The sequence below is a fragment of the Chenopodium quinoa genome, unplaced genomic scaffold (assembly GCF_001683475.1).
Source record: "Chenopodium quinoa cultivar QQ74 unplaced genomic scaffold, ASM168347v1, whole genome shotgun sequence".
In the NCBI taxonomy this organism is placed as follows: domain Eukaryota; kingdom Viridiplantae; phylum Streptophyta; class Magnoliopsida; order Caryophyllales; family Amaranthaceae; genus Chenopodium; species Chenopodium quinoa.
The window spans coordinates 611,765-636,079 of NW_018744955.1; the positions used below are offsets into that span (position 1 = coordinate 611,765).

The 24,315-nt window shown below is 34.2% G+C and overlaps 2 protein-coding genes across 4 annotated transcripts; both read right to left on the reverse strand.

Annotated features, from left to right (window-relative positions):
- Positions 1–3,284: 3,284 nt before the first annotated feature.
- On the reverse strand, positions 3,285–5,590 carry LOC110706349. The gene has a single exon (XM_021884256.1). It carries the CDS (start codon positions 5,267–5,269, stop codon positions 3,677–3,679), a length of 1,593 nt encoding a protein of 530 aa, XP_021739948.1. The 5' UTR covers positions 5,270–5,590; the 3' UTR covers positions 3,285–3,676.
- A 3,007-nt stretch (positions 5,591–8,597) lies between these two features.
- LOC110706350 (anaphase-promoting complex subunit 2-like) lies at positions 8,598–24,013 on the reverse strand. Of its 3 annotated transcripts, XR_002508327.1 has the most exons (17): positions 23,635–24,013; positions 22,264–22,338; positions 20,768–20,999; positions 19,889–20,178; positions 18,648–18,719; positions 17,236–17,480; positions 14,867–15,280; positions 14,382–14,583; positions 14,100–14,214; positions 13,932–14,014; positions 12,924–13,043; positions 12,689–12,777; positions 12,533–12,614; positions 10,607–10,795; positions 9,496–9,564; positions 9,227–9,409; positions 8,598–8,868 (listed from the first exon to the last, which is right to left on the reverse strand). XR_002508327.1 is itself a non-coding variant. In XM_021884258.1 (16 exons), exons 1-16 carry the CDS (start codon positions 23,863–23,865, stop codon positions 9,287–9,289), a joined length of 2,628 nt encoding a protein of 875 aa, XP_021739950.1. In that variant the 5' UTR covers positions 23,866–24,013; the 3' UTR covers positions 8,598–9,286. The 3 variants fall into 3 exon arrangements, 2 of the variants coding, with proteins under 2 accessions (XP_021739950.1, XP_021739949.1); XM_021884258.1 differs by having other exon boundaries at positions 8,598–9,409; positions 13,932–14,011; XM_021884257.1 differs by having other exon boundaries at positions 8,598–9,409.
- Between the last annotated feature and the right edge of the window lie 302 nt (positions 24,014–24,315).

Genomic DNA, 24,315 nt, shown 5'->3' on the forward strand with positions numbered 1-24,315 from the left:
TTCTCAATGGTCTCCATATCTTGGGCCTAAAATCATTGCTCCTCCTGATCAAAAGTGTGCCCCTGGACGCACCCCTTCAAGTCGGTTTCGGAATGAGATGGATGAAAACAAACGAGGAAAAAAGCAATGCAGCATATGTCATTTTAGAGGGCATAATAAGAAAACTTGTAGATATAAGAATAGCAGTCAAACTTCAGGGTAACCTTTTATTTTATTCTGTGAAAATTTCTTTTATATGCAATTGTAGTTTGTATAACCATGTGCTCACTTGTTTGCAATTAATTTTGATGTCAGGTCTAATGGTCCACCCGGGCCCTCAAGATGACTCAGTTCTTACTCTTCAGAAGGAACATAGGAGTGAGGATGTTTGGAATGGAGTAGTAGGAGCGGATAGGGTATTGTCATGTAGGGAACATTTGTTTTCCTTGACTCGGGATTGGGTAGTAACTAATCGGATGCTACATTATGTTAAACAAGCTGGATTCTATGGAGTGCATAGATTGCGATGTTCTATAGCAATTGATCGACCACTCATAACCGCTTTGGTTGAGAGGTGGAGACAGGGGACTCATACATTTCACTTAGTTGTTGGCGAGGCAACTGTTACTCTAGGGGATGTAGCTGTATTATTAGGATTGTGTGTGCATGGTGATGCTGTCATTAGTTCCAGTTCTTTTACGTGGTCTGCTGTGGCACAAGAATTGCTAGGAGTTACGTTGGGGGTTGAAGAGAAGCCTGCACCACTAGTTGGTTCTTCACTCAGGTTGCCATGGTTGAGGAGTAAATTTTCAAACTATTCTGAGAATGCTGATGAGGTCACTGTCCAAAGGTTTGCGAGAGCATATATTCTTGCATTAATGGGATCTGTGTTGTTTGCTGATAAGAGCGGTGATACAGTACAACTTATATACTTGCCACTTTTGAGAGATTTTGAGACAGCGGGAAATTATAGTTGGGGGAGTGCAACTCTTGCCTTTTTGTATCGGCAGTTATGTCGAGCATGTAGACGTGGGACAAAGGAGATAGGAGGACCCTTGATATTACTCCAGCTATGGTCGTGGGAGCATATTCATATAGGTGTACCAGCAATAACTCGACTTCGGCAACCCATAAACCTACCAGAACAGCAAACAACGGGTCCTCAGGTATTTGGTTCTCAACATGAGCAGGGGAAAGACCCTTTAGCATGCAGGTAGTAGCTCCTCCAAATTAATCTAAACAATTATGTTCACTATATACAGTTGTGCAACATTAATTTATTATTTTAGACTTTACATTAGCTAATATCATGATTTCAGTTGGTTACATGTTTACTTTACGCGTGTGGACTCAGCTAGTGGTGGACTTTGTTATTATAGAGATGCATTGGATCGCCAGAGTATTGATCAGGTAGCATTTTTCACAAAAAACAGAACAATCATATCTTCAATTTGAGTATACTCACCTGTCAAATGCTAATAGAAACTAGTATAGTATAAACTATAAACTGAAACACTGCAACTTATGGTTATAGCATCCAATAATAGAGAGGAGGTATATACAAGACAAAAACAACACAATCATCCTTTGCTTGATGTATGGTATAAACTATAAACTGAAGCACTTAAAAGGCTAAGTGAAACACCCCAACACCAAACATTTTTCACTCGGATAGGGTATTGTCATGTAGGAATATTTTTTTAGAGTAATATTTTTATATTACATACTTCTCAATCTGATTATATATTGTAAGTATACTAATAATAACACTATGTTACTTAGTATAAATTCTTTCTGAACTTGGGCCTTGAATAGGAAGTTGCTCCTATTTTTTTGATATACTTGTCATTTATATGCGCCTCTTAACAGATGACATGGCAACCTTATACAGAGGACATTCTTTCGGTACTTCCGGATATATGTCGAAGTGATAGACATGTGTGGCAAACTTACTCACCACTAATATGCTTTGACATTGTTGAGTATCATCAACCCGATCGAGTGATGCGCCAGTTTGGATATGAGAAGCCTATACCTCTTCCGTGTTTCACGAGTGAATCACTTCACCGCATTGATCGTAGAGGGGTAAAGAACAAGAGTTATGAGAGGATACATGCTAAATACTTAGAAGAATGGAATAAACGGGAAGATAGAGTTGTAAGTGGCACTTTGCCCAGGGGTCAAACATCATCAGCATCACCACATGCCTATTTATCATGGTATCGGACTATTTCAAGGCTCATTATCACTCCGCCAAACCGAGAGCGTCCTTCAACTCAATATCAACCGGCCTCTAATGAATTTGTTCTGGTATGGTTTACACTTGTGTAGTTACTCTGTCCTGCTTTTTTTTAAAAAATTATTTGTCCTGCTTTTTTTTATAAAAAAATCACATGTCCTGCTTTTTTTTTGTGTAGTTACTCTAATGAATATGCTTTATATTGCTACTTGTTGGGAAACCTTAGCTCATACTTAGTTAGTTTGGCTATACAATTCCATCTCTAAAGTGTTTCTTTTCATACAATTCCCTCTTAGAGTCTTAGACAAAAAGTCTAGAGGAGTCATCAGATCCTCGTATCTCTTGATTAATAAATATAAACATGATCAACCGAGCAAATTATTTTTCCGAGTATGCTTGTATTACAACTTGTTGAAAAACCTTAGCTCGTAGTGGCGGATGTAGAATATTTAGTGTGGAGGGGCACTAAATAAAAAAATATAAACATGATCAACCGAGCAAATTATTTTTCCGAGTATGCTTGTATTACAACTTGTTGAAAAACCTTAGCTCGTAGTGGCAGATGTAGAATATTTAGTGTGGAGGGGCACTAAATAAAAAAAATTAAATAAAATGCTTGTATAAGGGATTGAACCTAAGACTTTTAGTCCAAACTCAATGCATTACCACTATGACAAAACTAATTTGATATTATTTATTACATAAAAATTGTATTTAACCTATAAATTTATATATTTACTTAAATAAAAAAATAAAAAATAAAAAATTTGGGGGGGCCGGTGCCACCCAGGCCCCTTCATAGATCGGCCTATGAGTCGTATTAGTCTGACTATACAATTCCATCTCTAAAAATGTATTTTTCCTTCTTTCAATCCAATTTCATACCACCTCAGACAAATAGTCTAGAAGAGTCATTGGGACCTCATATCTCTTGAATTATAATAGAAACATAATCAATAGAGCAAATTATTTATACCACCTACTCGATTTGTCAAATAGACCATAACAGTTATGTTTCCCTCAAATTTGATTCATTTGCACCAAACAAATCAACAAATCATCAAGACCATAGTTGAATTGAAAAAAATAATACTTTTAATTCTAGAAATTTATGTGAGCAAACAGTAAGCCAATCTGTATTCAAATAAGCTAAGTATAGACTATAGTCCAAGTATTCCTATGCTTACACAAATCTTAGGTGTAAACTAATGCTCATACAGTCATATCTAAAATAATGCAAACACCAGAAACTACTAGTATTAGAGTACTAGACAAAGATAATTGTCTTGATTGCCGCTAACAAATTGTTCAAGACATGAAAAGATTTAAGCTAAAAATCTCTTAAACTTGAAACTAGCTAAAAACATAACATGTTAATCTTTCTCCACTAAAAAAATTATAGCAGAAGAATGAATTAACAAAATTAAGCATGCTACTAAGTTAGTAGAGCATTCATTCTTATTCATGAACTCCAAGTTCAAGAAGAATTCTTAGAGCTTGTTTCTTCACAATCTTACCATAGACACCTCTTCCTAACTTGATTGCCCTTTCCATTTCTGCAAACCCATTACCACTTTTCTTCAGCTTCCTAACAAGCACTTTGAGTACTCTTTCATCTCCTCCAACTGCTTCAACTAAGCTGTCCACAATTGGCTCTAATGCCGGTATCTTCCTCCCCCACCTCCTTACAGTCTTCTCTGATTCATAAGCCTCAGAAAATGCCTTCCAAAACGATGCTCGAAAGTAACCCTTCTCTTTTCCTCTCATCACCCACCTCCTCATACACTCCTCTAGTCGAAAAATGGCACAACCAACATCCACTCCTCGTTCGAGTCCTTTCTCAATCTCACCAATCTCGGGTTTGGATTGCATTTCTTCCTCATATTTGCACCTCTTACACTCACATTGGAAGCCCCATGTTTTGGCCATTTCTTTCCTCTTGCTAAATGGAGAAAGAACATCATAGTAAGCAAATGTGATCTCTTCCCCTGCCTTTACTACCCTAGAAGCAAGAACAACCACATAATCACCAATGTGCAAACGCCTTGCATTAGGACTACAAGAATGGTTGATCAAACAAGGGAGCAACCATAAGCCTACACCATAATAATCACTATTCTTCCCTAGGACTTTGCTCGAAACCGCCTCTTCAACAAGCGAATTCACATCAAGTACACTCAAAATCTTGTCTACATCAAGGTCTTGAGTAGGAAAATTCACCCCTTCAGTTTCAGGCTTAAAGAGACAAATATCAGGTACTTCAAGATCATCCTCATTCTCACCAATAGACAATGTACTAATCAAATGACGGATTTTGGAACATTTCGAGGCCGATTTGTTAACCTTATCAATGAAATTCTTCCACATAACCAATTGAGCATTTTCACCCAAAACCCCATTACTACATTTTGGTAAAATACATCTTTCAGTAGCAACAGCTTTAGTAACCAAAATTAAATTTCCAACATCAATATTTTTAGTAGAAAACAAACCTCTTCCACTAATTTCAGACCTTTTAATCTCAACATTACCAACAAATTCACCAAGTTCAGGACAAACCCCAGAAAACCCACCAGAAACCCAATCAGAAACATCAAAATTACCAGTTCTTGACAAATAATCAAGCTTCTTACATTTCTCAATAAACCCATTTAACATCTCTAAATTCCCATTACACTGTTGTGATTCAAGACCCAAAACCCCTTTAAAACAATCCAAAGCCAAAGAATATCTATTAAGATTGAGCAAGATTTTACCTTTACAAACAAGGGTTTTGAAATGGGTATTGTCAATTTGAAGCGCTTCATCACAATCTTTGAGGGCTTCCTCGAAATCCCTTAATCGAAACCGGGCTTCGGCTTGATTCGAGAGGGATAAACAGAGGGATTTCTGGAGTATTGAAATGTCTGATTGTTGATTAGTGTTTGAAATTTGTTGTTGGCAAAGAGAGATGAATTTGGAGTAAACTTTGATTGATTCATTCCAATCTTCTCTGAGTAGAAGTTCAGTGGCTTTGGATCTGAGTTGCTGTAATGTTGTTTCTTCTTCCATTTCTGGTTTCTGTAATTTTGTGGGAATCTAATTCTATCTGGGTGAATTGGGTTTTTGGTGAATTTGAATTGCGGGTAAATGTAACGGTCATCTTCAGAATATTTTGGTTTCTTTTTTCTTTTTATTTATCAAAATAAATGTGAATTGCTTCGTAACGGCTAACGGCTACACTAATGAAACCTTTATAATATTATAATTGAATGTCTTTTTTTTTGTTTTTAATTATTTTGCTTTATGAAAATTACTTTCTCTGTTTCAATATACCATTGAAATTGAATAAATTGGCTGTGTTTTCCCGTCAAAAACAAAAACAAAAACAAAAAACCAAAAAAAAAAAAAAAAAAAAAAACATTGAAATTGTTGCGAATTCAGCTTTCAGTAATATGTGTTTTATTTTAGTTTTTGTTGAGTGAGCTGATAAGCATCTTGTTTTGTTTAGTTTTAATTGGGGCTTAAATGTGTGGCTTGGAGCCTTGTAGAAGTAATAAAGCTTTTAGTGAAAGGTGTAAACAACAACAAAAACACATTCAACACCGGATTAGAGAGAGAAAAGCGAATAAGGGTTTTGAGCTTTTTTATTTTCGGGTTTTCTTCGTCCAAAAAAAAAATGAAAATTTTGTTTTCAAAAATAGCTTATTTGTTCATAACCTAAATCTTCTAGAGAGAATATTATTTGTTCTCAACCTAAATCTTCAAAGAGACAATATTATTTGTTCATTGACAGATTATTTGTACTTCATTGTCAGTATTATTATTTTAAATTGGTTGTATAGGAAAGAGAGAGAAAGAGAGGTCAAATGAAACTAATAAATTGCAAAAGAAAGAGAGATTAATCAACAAGAGAGAAAGTTTTCAAAAAAAAATAAAATCAACCAGAGAGAAAAGAAGACAAACGATTCACTGACAATATTAATTGAAAACAATGCAGAAGAGAAAAAAAAATATACCGTGATTCGGAAGAGAAATGAAAAGATATTTCGTACTTAGAAGAGGAGAATAAAAGTTAAATTAAATTAAATTAGTAGCAAACTAGCATAATGCCCGTGCATTGCATGGTTTATAAGTCAAATCATTATTTTTTTGACAAAAGCATGATTGATCCTGTAGGAAAAAAAAAATCCTAAGATAATTCAATTAGTAATAAAGGGCTTATTTTCTCTAACAATTAATTAATTATTAAATTTTTGTCTAGTTGCAATAATGGTTAATACGTAAATAAATTAAAGAAATATGTGATTTGAATAGTATTTTATGTCATTTGCAATTCTTTTCTTTTATTCCCTATTTTTTTTTTATAATGTTATTTATTATAATTGAAAAATAAATTAATCATTTTGCCCCACATAACTACGTAAGAGAAGTAGAGGAAAAACTAAATTTACTTGTCATACATTCCGCATATTACTATAGAAGAATAATGGAAGAAAAACTAAAATTTACTTGTCATACTATCTGTTCGGTATCTATACAATCTAAACCTGTTTTACCCGTCGCATTCACTATCTACAAACACGATAATAACCTTATATCTTATTCACCGCCATATTTTACAGTTATCTAAGCTAAGCATTGTGTCAAAAAATTTTACATAATATCCATATAACTAATCAACAACTGATGATTGAATATACAACACAATATATATAGAAATGGTTATTGATAAATTTTATATGATTAAAAAAATATTTATTAAAATAATAAGAATTAAAGACATATTTTATCAACTAACCAATCATGTATGTAATGCATTTTTTTACGGACATGTATTTTTATACAGTAACTATGAATGTTATAAAACTCATAAAATTACATATTAAATTATTTAAATTTTGAATATGAGCATTACAAGAGTAAGAAAATATGAAAAGTTAATTGTTATAGAATGACTGAATGAGAATATTTTCTCATACAAATTTCATTAGATATTATTTATGTTAAAACCAGAAACTATTTTATGTATGCATCATTTTTTGGCATAGGCCTTGTTTGGCTAGTGGCTGTTGGCTGATTCACTTGGCTTGTTTGACCAGTTGGTATGTTTGACTGTTTATAATGGCTTTTGAAATTGGTTGTTTATAATGGCTTTTGAAATTGGCTGTTTATAATGGCTTTTGAAATTGGTTGTTAAAGCTGGCTGTTTATAAAAGTGTTTGGTAAATTAATTGTTGGTAGTTGGCTGTTTATTAGATAATTTATGGGCCAACAAGCCAAAAGCCAACAACTCAAAGCAGCTTTTTCATTTTGGCTTAAAAGCCAGCTTTTTCACTGGCTAAAAAGCCAATTACCAAACACATTTTTTGGCTGTTTTACCTCATAAAAAAGCCAAAAGCCAAAAGCTAACAAAAAAGCCACCAAAAAGCCATTTACCAAACATGGCCATAGTTTTGCTTATTGTATACTTGTCTTCCCTTAATTGTAGAAAATTAGGCCTACTTTATAGCTTACCATATGCAGCTTACAGTGTATATAATGCCTTTGATAGGCTTGTTAATATTTACCGAATTATCTTCTTTCATTATAAACATAATATTTTAGAGAGTATGAATTACCATACATACATATGTTATTTTGATATTTTTTATACTAAGATTTTTTATTCTTATGTAACTATTATTATTTACATATACTAACATATTTATGATACTTTTCTTAATATACCGTGCATGTGTATATGTCTACTACTTTACTATAATAGACTTTACTATAATAGTTTATGTATTTATTTAGAATAAAATGTATAGATTTTTTTATACATATGGAAACATAAATGTATAATAATAAATAAAATAAAAAATTAATAAAAGACAACGAATCATAATTAGACATTTGTCAGTCTCACATTGAGGCGTTTGTCTTTTAGTATAGTATATAGATAGATAGACACCATTAATTATTATGTAATCAGCATATTTTAATGCAAACATTTTAAAATTATACAAGTACCTTTTATTCACAATCAATGCCTAATTTTTTATTTACTTGTAACAACTACTATGGTACATACTTTTGAGATATTAGATTAAGTAAATGGACAAATTAATCATAAAATTTTACTTTCGATAAGAAGAAAGTGATATGTTGCTACTTGCTACAATTAAATTTTATAGTTTAATTCGTCTGTTTACTTATAGCCTAATCACTTTATCAAATGACGTGCCAAAATGGAGGTATCGGGGCATCATTTCCCATTCTTATATACTCATTGCAACTAGCAAGCTAGGAGGTATGAATGTGTTCATTTAGCACTTCAAAAACAGCAACAAGTCCCTCGTCAAATAGGAAAAAAAAAAAATGCAGCAACAATCACGCATTTATAAAGCACATAAAGTTGATTTTCAAAGACTTCGAACATTACAACTTTTGAAGATTTACAATGAACCTTACATAGAGTACAGAATCACAGGTACAGAAATATTTGCCACTGAATGTACAAGAAAGGTGCATATATGCAAGTTTGGCCTTTTCTTCTCGCCTTAATATTGATAATTTACAGTCCTTCAAAAGCGGCCGCAGAATGTACTCCTAAGTCCTAACCAATGAAGTAAAATTGTATCCATGATCACATTGCAACTTCCAACATTTGCATAATCATGTCTCTCCTTCAGAAAGGTATGCTCATTCAGTCAGACCAAATTTTTAAATGATCAGCATTCCACGGCCAAATTGTCTAGTATTACTCAAAACAAAGATAATAAAGTTATTTGGGCTATTCCAAAATCTCTTCATACTTCCATTTAGAATTAAGGACTACAAATTAAAGAATATTATTTCTTACTACCACATTTACCGCTTTTCACCCTTTATCCTAACGCGGTCTTACTTTATACACATCTAAAGCATATGCATAACCATATACAACTAATACAAGTGATGAGATCAAAGGCAGCAAATGAGAAAAATTAGACATATTTTCTCCTGAGCCACACCTATAATGCTAACAATAATCAAGATACTTACCTTTTTTACTCAATCCTACTTGTATAACAGAAGGAATAATACTGTTGCCCATGACGTTGATCATTTCTTCAAGACATACATTCCATCCCTTAGTTCCAACTTCTCTTCTGAAACGAGACCGGCTAAGAAGCTCTGGAGTTGTTGGAGTGATTTATCATACGAAGGATCAGCAACACAAAACATCTGCAGCAATATTCTCCCTTGATTTTCTTGGCACAAAATGGCACAAATGTACAAAATAATGAAGATTCAATGACCATAAATTTCACCTTTAAAGTGTTGTGAATCCGATCCAATGCCATACTGCCAAAGTTAGTCAGCATCCCCAAGATAAATTTCTGCAACAATTTGGAGAAGGAATCAGGTATCAAAGCCAAAGCAAATCCATGTCAATAGGGAAACAAATAGTTTGTATAATACAAGAATTCAAGCATATACAAAGCATTTTTCTCTACCAACCTATGGAGACACCATGTAGACCGTGAAAATAATAGTTGTGTTGTATACAACGGGCATGTATAATAAGAAGCAACATCAACAGCTGGAATGAGTATTAATGGACTAGCTATTGCAATGCTTTTATTAAAGACCAGATTAAACTCTTATCATGTATGATGTTTCGAATGATAGCTTGCATTGAAAAAAGATGCAGGCAATTAGAAATTGGAATTCAGAGCCCATAGCATTTTGTATGTGACGTATCTGATACATTGCTCATACTGTGAGGTTCTAATAGAAATGACAAACGTGTCCTATCGGGTTTTTTTTTTATTGTGTCAAAGATAAACAAACATCTATGCACCAAGGAAGCATTTAACAATTAGTTCAGGATATTGAATGATATTCCCTGTCTTACTCGTTGACCTCAGAAATTACTCAGCCCATTTCAAAAGTTGCCATATTTCAAAGTTGTTTAACAACAAATTTAACCCATGCAATAAGATAGACACGTATATTTGAAGACAAAAACAGGGATCATATTACAAATAATTTTCAACAGGTTACATAACTAGATCTTAAGTCATCATGAAAAGTAGTTCTAGTTGCTAGCAACAAGCACACACCAATCTCAAACAACTAACATAAGATGCAGCTTTTCTTAAGATCCTTCAAGGATTTTGAAACAGAAAATTAGCAAGCTAGTGATAAATCTGATTCTGCAATTCAGGTAAAAGATGATATAAAGTGTATTCACCAAGTACTAGATGATACCAAACTATAAAGTTTGAACAGCTCCCAAGAGCAATATATTGAAGACAGCGAACCAGAACTTCATGCAATCAACAATGCAAGTAGTTTACCAGATCAAATAAAACTATTAGTCTGCCAAAAATACTCTTACTAGTGCTAGTCTGCTACATATACTTTCAAATGCCTTACCTCATAGATAGTCATTTCTTTAAGTAATTGATCCTCAACAGATGCTAGTGATCTGTCACCTTCTTCATCACCCATAAGATGTTCATCATTACTGCCCCCATGAGTACCAGTACGGTTAGAGTCAGCCCCTTCCATAAGTGAAAATATGTGATCATTGGTATCTTGTCCAGCTGATTCTGCAAGAACTCCCTAGGAGAAAGAAACAAAAAAGGGAATAAGAAATGCTTTACAGCATATAATCAATACCATTTTATTTTAGTTCAAATAAAAATATCTTAGTTAAATACAATTCATTTAGCATCTACCTTAAGTTGTGCTCATTTGCACTCAAAGAATCAGAAAACCAAAACTATGACAAGAAGAGGAACCACTGGAAATCTGAGCATAATACAGCTAATGCTGCATAGCCATGGATATGTTTTAAATAGATCACCCTGTTAAAGATATTATTGAAAAATAAATATTACTTCACAATAGCAAATGGGGTGAGAATAACAGGGTACCCTGTCATATTTCTTAGAACCAGAACTGTGTGATAGACTCATGCTTGCTGGACCACCACACACACCACTAACACATAATACAGAAGGAAAACATCAAATCTTTGATTGAAAATATTGAAAAGCAGGGATTTGTACAAGCTAGCAACTTTAGAATTCCAATCCCTATTAATGACTTTAGGTCACCACTCCATACTGACTTAAAGTCACAAACTCACAACTCTAAGAATTTACTCCAAAATTCTGCCTAACTTTTCCTTTTTCCCCTTCTCTCTATTTATACTAAAGCTAAAGAATCTAACCTAATAATACTAGATTACCAATATAGCCCCTCCTTAGGTTAGTCTATTACATTACGAAACCTGTTGCAACAAGTTTCTAAAAATAGGAACCGGAACCGGAACCTATTGGACAACTTCCTAGAAAATGAGAACGGGTTTCGAGTACCCTTTTTTAATATACTTAATAAATTTTCGCAAAATCATTTTTAAAAAATCACAAAGTTACAAGTCACAAGCACAACAAACCAACAACAGTTGTCTAGCAAATGTAATCGAAGTACAAACCAACAATAGTTGTCTAGCAAATTGAATAAACGTATTTTAACTTCAATCTCTATTTATATTTTTAACAAATCAACAAACAACGGCTTGAACTTGTGTATGATTTGCGCTTAAGTGATTTTTTTTTTTATCAGGTTATGGCTTCAATCTGGGTACCTGGTACTGAAAACTATATCAATAGGGTACCCTACAAGTTAAAACATTGAGAACCTAAACCGGAACCGGTTCTCAATTTTATTACCCGGAAACATAAACTCTTGTCCAGGGTTTGGAACCAGAACTTAGGGTTCCCAACAGGTTTTGGTTCCGATTTGGATACCTTGATTTTTTGCTCACCTCTAATAGCAGACACACTAAATGTTAAAAATTTAATTTACAATATGTACGCAATGATTTAATCAGAAAATGGAAAGTATACACTCTGTAATTAAGGGGACCCTCTTCATAATCCATGCCAAATTATGTCTTAGATAATAATCCACGTACAGCATTTTAAGGATTTTGCCTACAATGCCCTTCATATATTATCAGCACAGTATCAAATATCAGTTATTAAATCAACTACCTACATAAGATTAGACACATCAACTTTTCCAGCAAAGCATTTATTGAATAATTGTCTTTTTTAACCTGAGTGTTTAGTCAATGAAGACTACTTGTAAGGGATGAAAAGTGTCAGCCCTTCCTGGGGAGATCAATGCAGAAGTAAGGAGTAATAGACTACCACTACAAGTACAGATAATTATTCTAGGAAGTTATATAACCCAAAGTAGATATCTCTTGTTGACAGAGGGAACGACATAGCATCAGAATTTACATAGCTCATCCAGATATTTTGTATCTATCTTCTGAGAATTTCTTACCTTGCTGATCCAAAAGTTTATCCTTCGGTTAAGAATGTCAATAGGCACCCCAACGGCAGCTGCAAGATCCTTGGAAGTCCAACTAAACATGAGCATGAAAGCGTTACACACTGACAAAAACAAGTGTAAAAGATACAATACGAATCTGGCACTTACCGAGTTTGGTCCTGAAATTGCATGATGATAGAGGCAAGAAGTGGGGTTACTGAAAATTGGACAGCTTTATCTTCGAATTGTAATTCCAGCTTTAACAGAGAATAAACCAAAACAAGACAAAATAAGATGGAAAATATAAAAGAGAATAAGGAAAATAGAGCTCGGCATAGTGATAAAACAAGTAAGCACTATTTGACAGAAAATCATGCATGCAGTTGAGCTTAAACAGACAAACCTTGACAACACCAAGATTCTTCTTCCATAATAGCTTGCGAGGTGTTTTAATTTCATGAAACCTTTTTGCATAATCTGATAAAAGTGTATCCACTGACCCTGGTAGATTAACGGGCTCATCCTGCCATTGATTTGTCATGCTGTGTTAAAAGTGAGGAGCAAAAGATAAAGCAAGAAATGTTACAAGAAAAAGTGTTTCAAGCACTTGCTTCTGACATAAATTTTTCAAATGCACAGAATATTTATTAGGCCAAGCTTTTTAGGGTCCAGAAGCAGAATCTTGACCAAACACATCAATATTAAAATCTCCATATTTCTGCTTCTAAGAAACCCAATTCATACTAATTAGGGAATTTTCAATTTGATACATACTTCCTCCGTTTTTTTTTTTAGTTGACACCATTTGACTTTTACACTATTCACACAACACGCTTTGACTCGTTTTTGTGGTTTATAGATACGATAAAACATATTTATGTGGGATCTTATTTGAATTGTTTCAATGTATATTTTATTTATATCCACTTTTTATAATTTTACAATGTTGATAATTAAACATATTAATCGTTAGAAACATGCGTTGGCAAGCATGATAATAGAAAGGTGCCAACTAAAAAAAAAAAACAGAGGAAGTATATCTTTAAGGCCAGAAAAGGTTTTCCCATTCTCACTAATGGACTAGATTATCCAATACTTTTTGTTGTATAAGTAGTGGTTGTCTTTCCAATCAAGTTTCTATGGAACAGCGAACAGCCTATTTGCAGTTGCAGGGTAGGGCTATCCAAATCTGAGTATCTGACCTCTTCATGTCTCACCCAGACAGAAAATGGTGTAGCATGTTTCGGGCAGTTATAAGACACCTCTAAGTCTTATTAGGACCACAGATTAACACACACACACACACACACACTTGTCTGGCCCTCTCCCTTACCAGACATCAAGGCTATCACCCTCGACTGAAATCCCATCTTACCAGACATCAAGTAACCATTGAAGCAAAGAAGCATACCTGGATTGGAGGCCAAAAATTTGCTGATATTATTGTTGCAGCAAGAGCATCAAGCGAAAACTCAGATTTTCTCGCCTCACCTTCTACAACAAAAGTTCAATAAATAAAATTCCCAATCTAAACATAGCTAGTAGCTACGCTAGGAAAAGATAGAAGTTTTAGGGTTACCAGCTTGAGATGGCTTGGGTAAGGTTTTTTTGATATTGCTGTTAGTTCTCTTGGAATCAATCAGATCATTAAGCATTATCTCACACTTTTGCATGCTGCTCTCCCCAAAATGTATCTAACCAACAGGAAAAGTGAACAAGACATCAGCAATGTCATGTGAGAATCAGCGGCCAAGCGAAATTAGTTTCCAGTTGCTTTTCAAAATTATAAATTATTGGGTAGTAATGCCCATCAATCACAATGAATATCATGCACAGCATCATCAATACTACAACTACCAACCTTTAGGAGTTCCAGTGTCCGTATCTCTGAGTCAATATCATAGTCAGATTTGTTCAAAAGCTTTTCAGCCAGCATAACACGATATTCATTAACAAGCTGATCCTTTGACCCAATTATCCCAACAATCATTCCAAGTACATCAACTTTCCTTCTGCTCATACTACCTTTTAAAGGATCGGCCTCCACAGGATCTGGTTCCCAACTGAAACAAAAAACAATTTTGTAAACACGCATACACAGAGAGAGAGAGAAGAAAGGAAAGAAAGATGGACCGCGACTTAAAGGTCTGAGTAACTATAAGCATTCAATTATTTCATAGTATCTAACTATCTACATTACTTGCAGAAATTAATAAGAAATAAACCCTGAAATCGGTTTCTAATATGTGCTATCTCGACGGCATGAATATCATGCAAGGATACTTATTAGCCACTAAGCTTACAAAAATTAAACAGGAAGGTCATTCAACTTTAAGATGTACATACCGTTGAGCATTAAGCCATGCTTGCTTGTCATCAGTATTAAAATCATCATTAAGATCAATAATGTCTTGATTTTCCTCGTCTCTATTCAACTCTTCAAGGAGACTGTCCCCTGCATTGCCAGAACTTGCATTTCCACCACTTCCATCAGTCAACATGGTTACAATGCATTTTATGGTGTCTTTTCTTCCCCTTAAGTATTCTCGTATTGGCTCACCAACAGCTTCAAGAAATATACCCGCTGGGTCTATTGTCCTAAGTGCTTTAATAGTTGAAACATATTGGTGTAATATATCATTAGTTGATGCACCAGCAGTAAGCAAGCGGTACTTCAGAGCAGAAATGAAGGAATCAACTAATTTTGAATGTTGCCCAGTGTAATCAAGACACTGTTTCAAGTCTTCTATAGCTGGTGAGCTACGACACCAAAAAGATGTAAGTACGACATAAACTGATGAATAACAAATATTAAATATTCCATGTGTGCTGTATAACTCACGTCACATAGGAGCCAAGTAAGTTATTGAAGGAAGAAAAGATCCATACATAAAATGTTGCTAGCAATATATTGTTTTCGTTCGAAAATAAATTTCATTCAACAGCAAAAAAGAGATAGAATGTATAGTTGAACCCGTAGTCCACCAGAAATCTTGGCAAAAAGATAAGGGATGCTTAAGAAATCCCCCATAAAGATAAGTCCAAAAAGAAGCTAAATACACTACTGGCTCTCATAAATTAATTAAAGAATAAAGACCACGGAAATCTTGTCATTTCTCTCCAACCAATCACCAATGCACCCACATAAAGACATTAAAGCATCCTACCACAATAAAAAATGATGGCTTTACTAAACGTAGCCCTAAGGACATTTATAAGCATTAAATATATACAATTACTAAATTTGTATTGATTTAGGAACTCATGACCAAATCATGGGTCAATGTTCAGTTAATGATTAAGGTTTCTTCTACTTTCAGACTCTTATACTTCCCTTAGGGCTACCGGTTGTGTATATCCTTTGTCAAAATTCCACGCCCCTTTTCTTTCAAACTTCTGATAATTTCTCTACAAAAGATCCCAAAGAGTAAATGGTTTTGTACCAAACTAACATCTTCCCAAGTTAAGTCGCTACTAGACAGAGCAAAAAGAAATGATTTTTTGCCTCCTCACTTGCAAGACGGCACAAGACATAAGCACGCATGGGAGGGAATAAAGTTTGTGTGGTATCAAGTGTACAAAAATGCAAATTATCACAAGTATAACCTATCATAAACCCAAATTAAAGCCACCTCACTCCACATGGATACTAGAAAAGTTATTTCATGACTTCATCCCACAGCAAGACATATGACAGGGTAGTTCCCATAAAGACATGTGAGTTCTGTTCAAACCACTACACCTCCTGTCTACAAAAGCATTGTGCCAGCTTCTTGCTCAAGTCGACTCATTAACGAGTAGAATTTGAGTGGAGTCAATAAGTTGAGTGAAGTTCAAGTAGCTCACAAGCATACTCACTCAGTTAGCAGGGAAAAGATAACCATCACTGTACCAGTTCTGAAAGGGCAGAGAAAAGGAGAAAGTTTTGCATTAGAGCAAGGAGGAGGTTGAAGAGTGAAGAATAGAAAGAGGAAAACCCAGCTTGAGTGAGCTGCTCACAAAGAATAGAAAAGGGACTCTTGGGTGAACAATTTGCTTCAAGATTAAAAAATAATAACAATAAAAATAAATAAAAATTATTTGCTTTTTTTTTCAGTCTTTTCCAGACTCTTTTGATGGTACGTTTTTTTCTTATAGTAAACAGGCCTTTTCAAAGGACAAAGACCCAGCTGCATGATTTTCTGCAACAAAACCAAAATTGTTGGGATAGGATCAGTCACGCACTAGACACGTGACCTACCAAATGATTGCAACAAAAATACTACGTAGATAACAGTTATTATAGTGATGGATCCTAAACAGAGACCTGTCCACTTCCAATAGAGCCAAAAAAATCACTATTCCAATTAAGATGGACAATCATGATGGTTCATTACACCATATGAGCGTCTAATTCATTGTCATTTTGTGATACATAAGGTTGTGTTTTAAATTAAGGGTCTGAGTAAAATGCCTCTCTATTGTCACATGCACAAGCTGCAAACCGTCCTTACCACAACCTGGAAAAAGCTTCATTGCACAGAGCACAATGGGAATTTGGGACAATGTTGATGTGTATCAAGTTAAGATTGCACAAAGCATGGAGGAATATGGCAATTGGCAACACAAGAATGCCTTTTGTAAATCATGGGAAAACAGTCTACCACTCTACCAGGAAAACAGATATAAGAAAGGGGCTAAGAATTATTAGGAAAATAAATAGTAAAACTCAATACCTGTCAGGGTAATCCACTATTATATCAAATAATTTGGCTATCCTTAAATCTTGCAATGTTTCATAAGCAAAATACTCTAGCCGCAATTTCCATCTGATGAGACCTTCAGATGGAGTGTCCACACCAGGATAGAATGAAGATGGATGTGAAGCCAACGGTGACTTGAGACCGTAAGATGGGCTGCCAGGGCAGACAGAATCACCAAGATAAGTAAGGAGTGCATGCAAGAATTGGAATGGTACAGCCTGCAACCATATCCATTATCAATTGCCATAGGCTGCCATAAAACTTAACACATTAAAGACTCATTGACTTATATTAAACCATCCATGATCTATCACAATGATCAAGTCATTATAAGGGCATTAAATAAATGAATGCCTGATTTCATAAATACATTCAAGGGCCAAGAATACATGTTATATAGACACGTTTGCAAGTGTCATAATTATATATTCATATTGTTCACCAATCAATCATCAAATACTCAGATAATATGTCAAAAGTGAAACAATTGATAAACAGCTACAGACACAAAACATTAATAATGCATTGCGATTGCAGCTGATAATCCCCCAAAACGAAATGATTTTTTTTTTAAATGAACCGATCATTTTCAACACATGTCGAAAATGTAGTACAATTTCAAACACACTCAGAACGTAGGCAAAGCAAAGGTGCAAACCCTACACATTCAATGGCTAGCTATATAGGAACTGCAGGGATGAGCACTCATTAGACAACAACATTGGAGTCAACTGGATTTAGTATCTCCCAACCAGACACAATGTGGCTGAAATTAATATTCTAGTTTCATGAATTGTTTTCCATAATGCTGAACTTTTCCCTTCTACGAGACACCATCAATAACCTTTAACTCTTTTGATTGTATCATTGCCTCATTGGTCTCTTGCTTGTATAATTTCCTCTCCTTCCCCCACAGTCCCTGCTCCCTTCTACTCCTGATGGTGTCATTCAGTACCTGTGTTGTTTAATGCTTCTTCTCCTTCAATACAATATTCAAACCATCACCTGACTTGTTAATGGTCCTTTGGAATATGTCCTAATCCTCCCTTGCAACATAACTCTATGGTGTATGGACGAAATCCTGATATATTGTCCCTCAAACAATCACCTTCTGCCATTCACTACCCTTGTCTGCTATCAACGGTTCCTTCCTCTTCTACTATAGTCTTACATGCATCTAACAAACTCATTTATGGTAAGATACTTATAAAGCAAGCTCAACAATCTTATCATAATAATGTCAATCAAATTGAACTACCTAATTACACACGTCAAAATATGACATTTGAAGGAAAGCCATGGATGATAAGCAGAAATGCTGTATATACTGATTCACTATAATACAATTAGAGCACCCACAACAGGAATATATTATGGAAAACTACCTGTATCCACAATTTGATGGAATCCAGGACTGAACTCCTATAATCATCACCAGCCAAATCTTGAACTTTATCCTATCAGTAAAACAAAAAACAAATAGTCAATTACCCAAGTACAGCACAACATTAGAGTTAGCAGAGCAGAACAAGAACTGAAACTATTGGGGATAAACAGCTTCAAATATTGCACAGCATCAAAAAAATTTAGATGATGGAAAACACCTGAAAAGGATTATTATATCAAGATTTGATAAGCATTTTTAAAATTCGGATACAAAAGATGACTACCTCTAAGGTACAATAAAAGTATAAATGTTGGTATAAAATAGATCAAAATAGTTATAGTCAGATCATCAGCCATCAAGGTCACCAGAAATTAGAGAAGTTAAGAATCAACTGTTTTTAGTTATGCCATCATGATCATCACAAATAAAAAAAAAAGGTTTGAGAACATAGGTTGATAAAGATATTAGTAAAGCTAAGTGACTCTTCAGGTCACTGAACCATGAGTGGCATTACTCTTAGCTCCATCAAACCAAGCAGTATTGGCCAATATGATGCATCTAAATTCAAGCTAATATCTCCCTTTTTTTTTTCTTTTTCTTTTTTTAGGAGGACCTTTCTAATTTTCTATAGCAAATCAATCCATATTAAAATGCCTTATATTTTTACAGCTATAGCTCTCTTTAAATGATCCAACTCACTTCATATGCAAGTGAAAGTATGTACACAAAAGAATTCATTTTGAAGACTTGGTTTAATAAGCAATAAAATATTCTGCCAAATCAAAAAGACAATTACAGACCAGGGCAAGGCAAGATGATTAGCTAGATACAGCTTACAGTATTTATTCTAAACATTATCTATCGCTAAAGAAATAAAAAATTCATACTTCTTGAAGTAGGATGCATACTTGTCAGAGGTCAGAACTAGTACCACTTTCAAAAATTACTTTAAATAATCAATAACTTCTGTAGAACTTATAAAACATTTATAGATATTTCATCTTGACATTGGTTATTATTTCCAAAAACTTGATCAAATTATAATTTTTATCTGTCCTTCTCAAAGCCTAGGAGTCATACTTCCCTGAAATCAAATTCCCACAATGATTGACGTTATTCAATTAAATTATTCTTTTTTTCTTTTGACAAAAATCCCTACACCCTTCAAAAAAGATAGTAATTAAATAAGCATAGTGGACAGCTACTGTTGTTGGTTGCAGTAAAGTAGTAACTGCTCACCTTTAATAGCAAAAAGATAGCAGAAGCATAGGCATCCTCAGTCATTGATGTGAATCCAAAGCTTCTTAGGTCTTGAACCACCTTTCCAATGTTCTTAACTAATAAACTGTTCTCAGAGAGCTTCTTCCGATTATGGTGCTCATCAATATCCATCTCACCAACCCCCGAGAATGATTTGCGTTTCTCATCCAAATCCATATTCTCTTTATCATGAAGTTCTTCCTGGCAGCCCCCATCCATTAGGGTACTTAGCTCTTCCAGCCTTCTCTTAAAATACTGATTTAAGATTGCTGAGTGGTCACAAACATAAGACACCAACAATATATTCAACATTATAAAAGAAACGATGAAGCATCAAAGTCTTCAAAGAATGTCAAAATCTTCTACTCCCGGGTCCAATAATATGTAAAATTTTCTTTATTAATCACCTAGGTAATGCAATAAGATACTTAACACGTAGACAAATACAAAATAAGAAGTGCATAGAACTGTGCATCCTTAGGTTGTACTCATTAAAGAGCTTTCAAATCAGAAGCGATTCAATCTACTTCTATATATGTAAACCAAGAAGGGAAGAATACAATTTTCGAAAAAATCAACTAAAGATCATTAATTTGATGCCATTATTTGTCTTCTCAAGCAATTGGGGAACAAATGGTAGATTTCTATCTATAATCAGCAATAACAGATAAAAGGTCCACATTGATAGAGACCACACTGAGATTGCTTAGGTCAATTACAATTGAACCATAAAATTATCTATCTAGCAGCCATTGCATCCCAAAACTATTGTTAATGGTATCAACTTACGACCCCATAGTTCACAAACCAATCTTAAGAATAATATTTATAAGGAGGAGAGTGACAGGCAAGACATACCAGGAAACTGACGTGGAATTGAAGCCATGAGTACTGAAGACACCATTAGCTTGTATTTAGAAAGAAGATACACTCTTTCTGCATCAGAGGTATGTTTTTTATCCAACGTACTATCTCTGTGGGATTCCAGGCTATGAACAAGCATTAATAGAGTTCTCTCCTGGCATCGCTTCACCAATGATAATTCCTCCAAAGCTTTGTACAGTACTTCCTCTAAACCACTCGCTTCATTCTGCCCCCACCCCGTCAAAAAAATAAGGTTAATTGCTTAACTTTTAGAATTTTGTATAAGGCTTTGTTCTCTTCAACTATTCTTGTTAAATCCGACCAGATATTCTTAATTTTGTTTGCTTATTGTCAAGTATCATAGATTTCAAAAGGTTATGAAAATTAATATTTGAAAGATATACATTGAGACGAATCTAACAAGATCCCACTTGATGACGTTTTTTCTTACACATAGAAGTACAATTAAGGTCAAAGTTCACTTAAATCAAACAATCAGATCAAACTAGAAAAATTCAGACTAGGCCAGACTTTAGAAAATTTAGACTAGAATACTTTATTTCAGGCTAAGAGAACAAAGCTTAACAAACATAATTAAGCTCATAAGTTGGAGTTGTAAAGACAAAGACAAACATGTATATGTCATGCACCTGACTTTCTGCAATAAAAACATGGGAGAGACCACAGCCTATTTTCTAAATAACAAAAGCCTAGGAAAGGTTGTAGCCTACTAGCTACCACATCTTTTCCCTTTCCACCATGCAGCACATGTAACAAATACTTCCTCTGTTCTCTTTTAAATTCAACACTTCTCATTATATGCTTGCCAATGTGTTATTCCAATCATTTATATCTATTATTACTAATATGGAAAAAAATATAAAATACTGATATTAATAAAATATAAACCGAGACGGACCTAACAAGATCCCACATGACTAGGTTTTTCCTTAATTATAAATTAGCAAGTTTAGTCAAAGTGGAGTATGTAAATAGTATAAAAGTCAAAACGTTGCATTTAAAAGAGAATGCAGTATACAATAGGTCTCCAATAGGGATAGTAGCTCCGTCTTTGTGCAATGGACAATACATATAATGGAGTAGATAAAAGTTGCTGATAAAAGGAAACTATTGTTTCATAATATGGAAATGGTCATGTATAAACACGTGGAACAAAACAAGAATTTCTTACAAGACTACACCAAATCGAAGTAGTTCTTATGCCATCAAGTTTGTCTCAAATTAGTCATATATGGCTGCAAATATGCAAGTTAGATAGTAGAACAGTACTTAGAGATTTAAGTTATTATTTAGTAGTTGAGGCCTTGGCAGCTATAGATTTTAGTACAAAAATAATATACAGTATCAGAATATTCTCAATGTATGAAAGAGCTTGGTACAAAGATCAATGCTCCAATCTAATATTCTAATGATGCTATATTCTCTTTGCTTGATGTCTACAAAAGTATATATAGCTTAGATATACGCACCATCAACATTGAACCATTGATGTAGGCATCAAAATGATGCCAAAATCTTGAAACACCTCTTGTCTCAAAAGTTACCTGTAATAGAACATTAATATACTGGAATGATTAATCCATATAAACTGTATTGAAATAAAGAAGAAAATGAAATAGAGAAATACTCTCTCTGCTTTATAAAATAAAGAAAATAAACTATAATTCTACCTTGGAAAGAGTGTGAGTGCCTTTTATAGTGACGATCACTTTATGATTGAGTTTTATTTAGTAAGCTTAACTCAGGGTAACATAGTAAAAAAGGAAACTTATGGCATTGAATACAAAGTATAAAGGATGATAAACTTCAGGATGCCTTGAGGAGCTATATACCAAAGTTTCAGTTAAACTAGTTTTTTTTTTCTTTTTTTTCCAATATTTTGACAAATATGAACTTTATGAGTTCTACTGTTCTTTATTCTAATGGTAAGATATAACAATGTTGCAAAAACTCTAGAGTATTAAGGCTTTCCTTATTCAATATGTTACTAATAATGACTATAATTCTTAGTACAAGAGTCTCACCTTTATCAATTTTCACCTTATGCTTAACCTAAAGGATCTATCAACTGAGAATGCGGTACTGACATCTACCAATTAAAAAAAGGAGTAAAATGGCAACAGCTTTCAAAATAGCTAACCGTAACTTTTATATTCACAACCCAGAGTTATAAAAAAAAAATGACCCAAAACAATGCCTTAGACACATCCAAATCTAAATTCTATGTACACTCAAGTCTTGAGTCTGAGATCGAATCCCTTTGAATCACGGAGAGAAATGCATAGCAATCTGTTCCGTTAAGGATTTATACCTAATAAAAAACAATCCTTTTGCAGCTTAAGTAGGACTGAGAATAACCGGGGAAAAAATAAAGCCATCTCGTTCATCACTGCCAATTCATAAACTAGTCATCTCGAACTAAACAACATAGCAGTTCATTTGAGATGTAAATAGTTAACTGAACAGATTGCTATGCATTGCATCTACTATCTGCCTATTGACTTATAAGTAAGCCATCTTCCTTGGTCTTTAACACGAGACAATAAGCCCAAATCGCGTCTGAGTTATCAGCATTACAAATACATGTTCTTAATATCATATGTACATGCCATTTCCCCTCACCACCCAAAACTCCCTTCGACCCGCCTTAAAACCAAAAAACATTGTCATTGTTAACAAACACACCGTAATAATCATCAAAAAGAGCATGAACAAACAATACGGAGTAAATAAATAAATTAAATTAAATTAAAATGAAAAACTCAAACAATGGGAAGATATGATAACTTATAGTAGCAGAAACAGTGAGAAAAATTACAAGAAAGAAATTGAAGTAGAACCTCAAGAGATTGGAAGAATTGATCTTCGACGAGCGATCGAAGGCCATGATTACAGAGAAAATGCACGTAAGAGACAAACTCATCTTCAACATCGACTTCAACATTGCCGTTCAAAATCGCGTCAGTGGTGGAGCAAAAACAACTCCAACTTTCCAGAATTTCTTCAATTGAATCAGAGGAGAGAGAATCTAGGGCTCCTAAATTGCAATCGGAGAGTGAAATCGACTCCATTTTTAAGGATTTAAGTTGAAATTGATTGGGAAGATGAATAATTGAATTGGGGAAAGAGGGTTTAGGGTTTAAGGAGAGGAGAGAGAATAACAATTGGGAAAACGGAGAAATGGCTGGAGTTCAAGTTGTTTTGAAGGTTTGGCGCCACTTCTAGAACAAAACTACGAATGACGAGAAGCGTTAAAGTTTTATTATTGAGATAAACATGCATTACAAGGTATTTCAAGGGTTTGTTTACATTTACTTAATTTCAGTTCAGTGCAGCTCTAATCAGTTTAGTTCAGTTCAGTTCCTAATTTTCTCTCTCATAAAATAATCAGGGGTCGTTTGGTTCGCACGAATGAATCGGAATGGAATGAACAAAGGGAAAGACATGGAATGGAATGAAAATCCCCCAATTTTGGAGTGTTGTTTGTTTTGAATAACAAAGGTGTTGAATTGACTACCTTA

What these genes read in the sequence shown, in the direction of transcription:
- LOC110706349 (XM_021884256.1), bottom strand. Translation starts at nt 5,269, where the DNA reads ATGGAAGAAGAAACAACATTACAGCAACTCAGATCCAAAGCCACTGAA.
- LOC110706350 (XM_021884257.1), bottom strand. Translation starts at nt 23,865, where the DNA reads ATGGAGTCGATTTCACTCTCCGATTGCAATTTAGGAGCCCTAGATTCT. An exon ending in AATTCTTCCAATCTCTTGAG is followed by an intron (nt 22,339 to 23,634) that starts GTTCTACTTCAA and finishes GTTCTATTACAG; the next exon opens with GTAACTTTTGAGACAAGAGG. An exon ending in TCAATGGTTCAATGTTGATG is followed by an intron (nt 21,000 to 22,263) that starts GTGCGTATATCT and finishes GGGTGGGGGCAG; the next exon opens with AATGAAGCGAGTGGTTTAGA.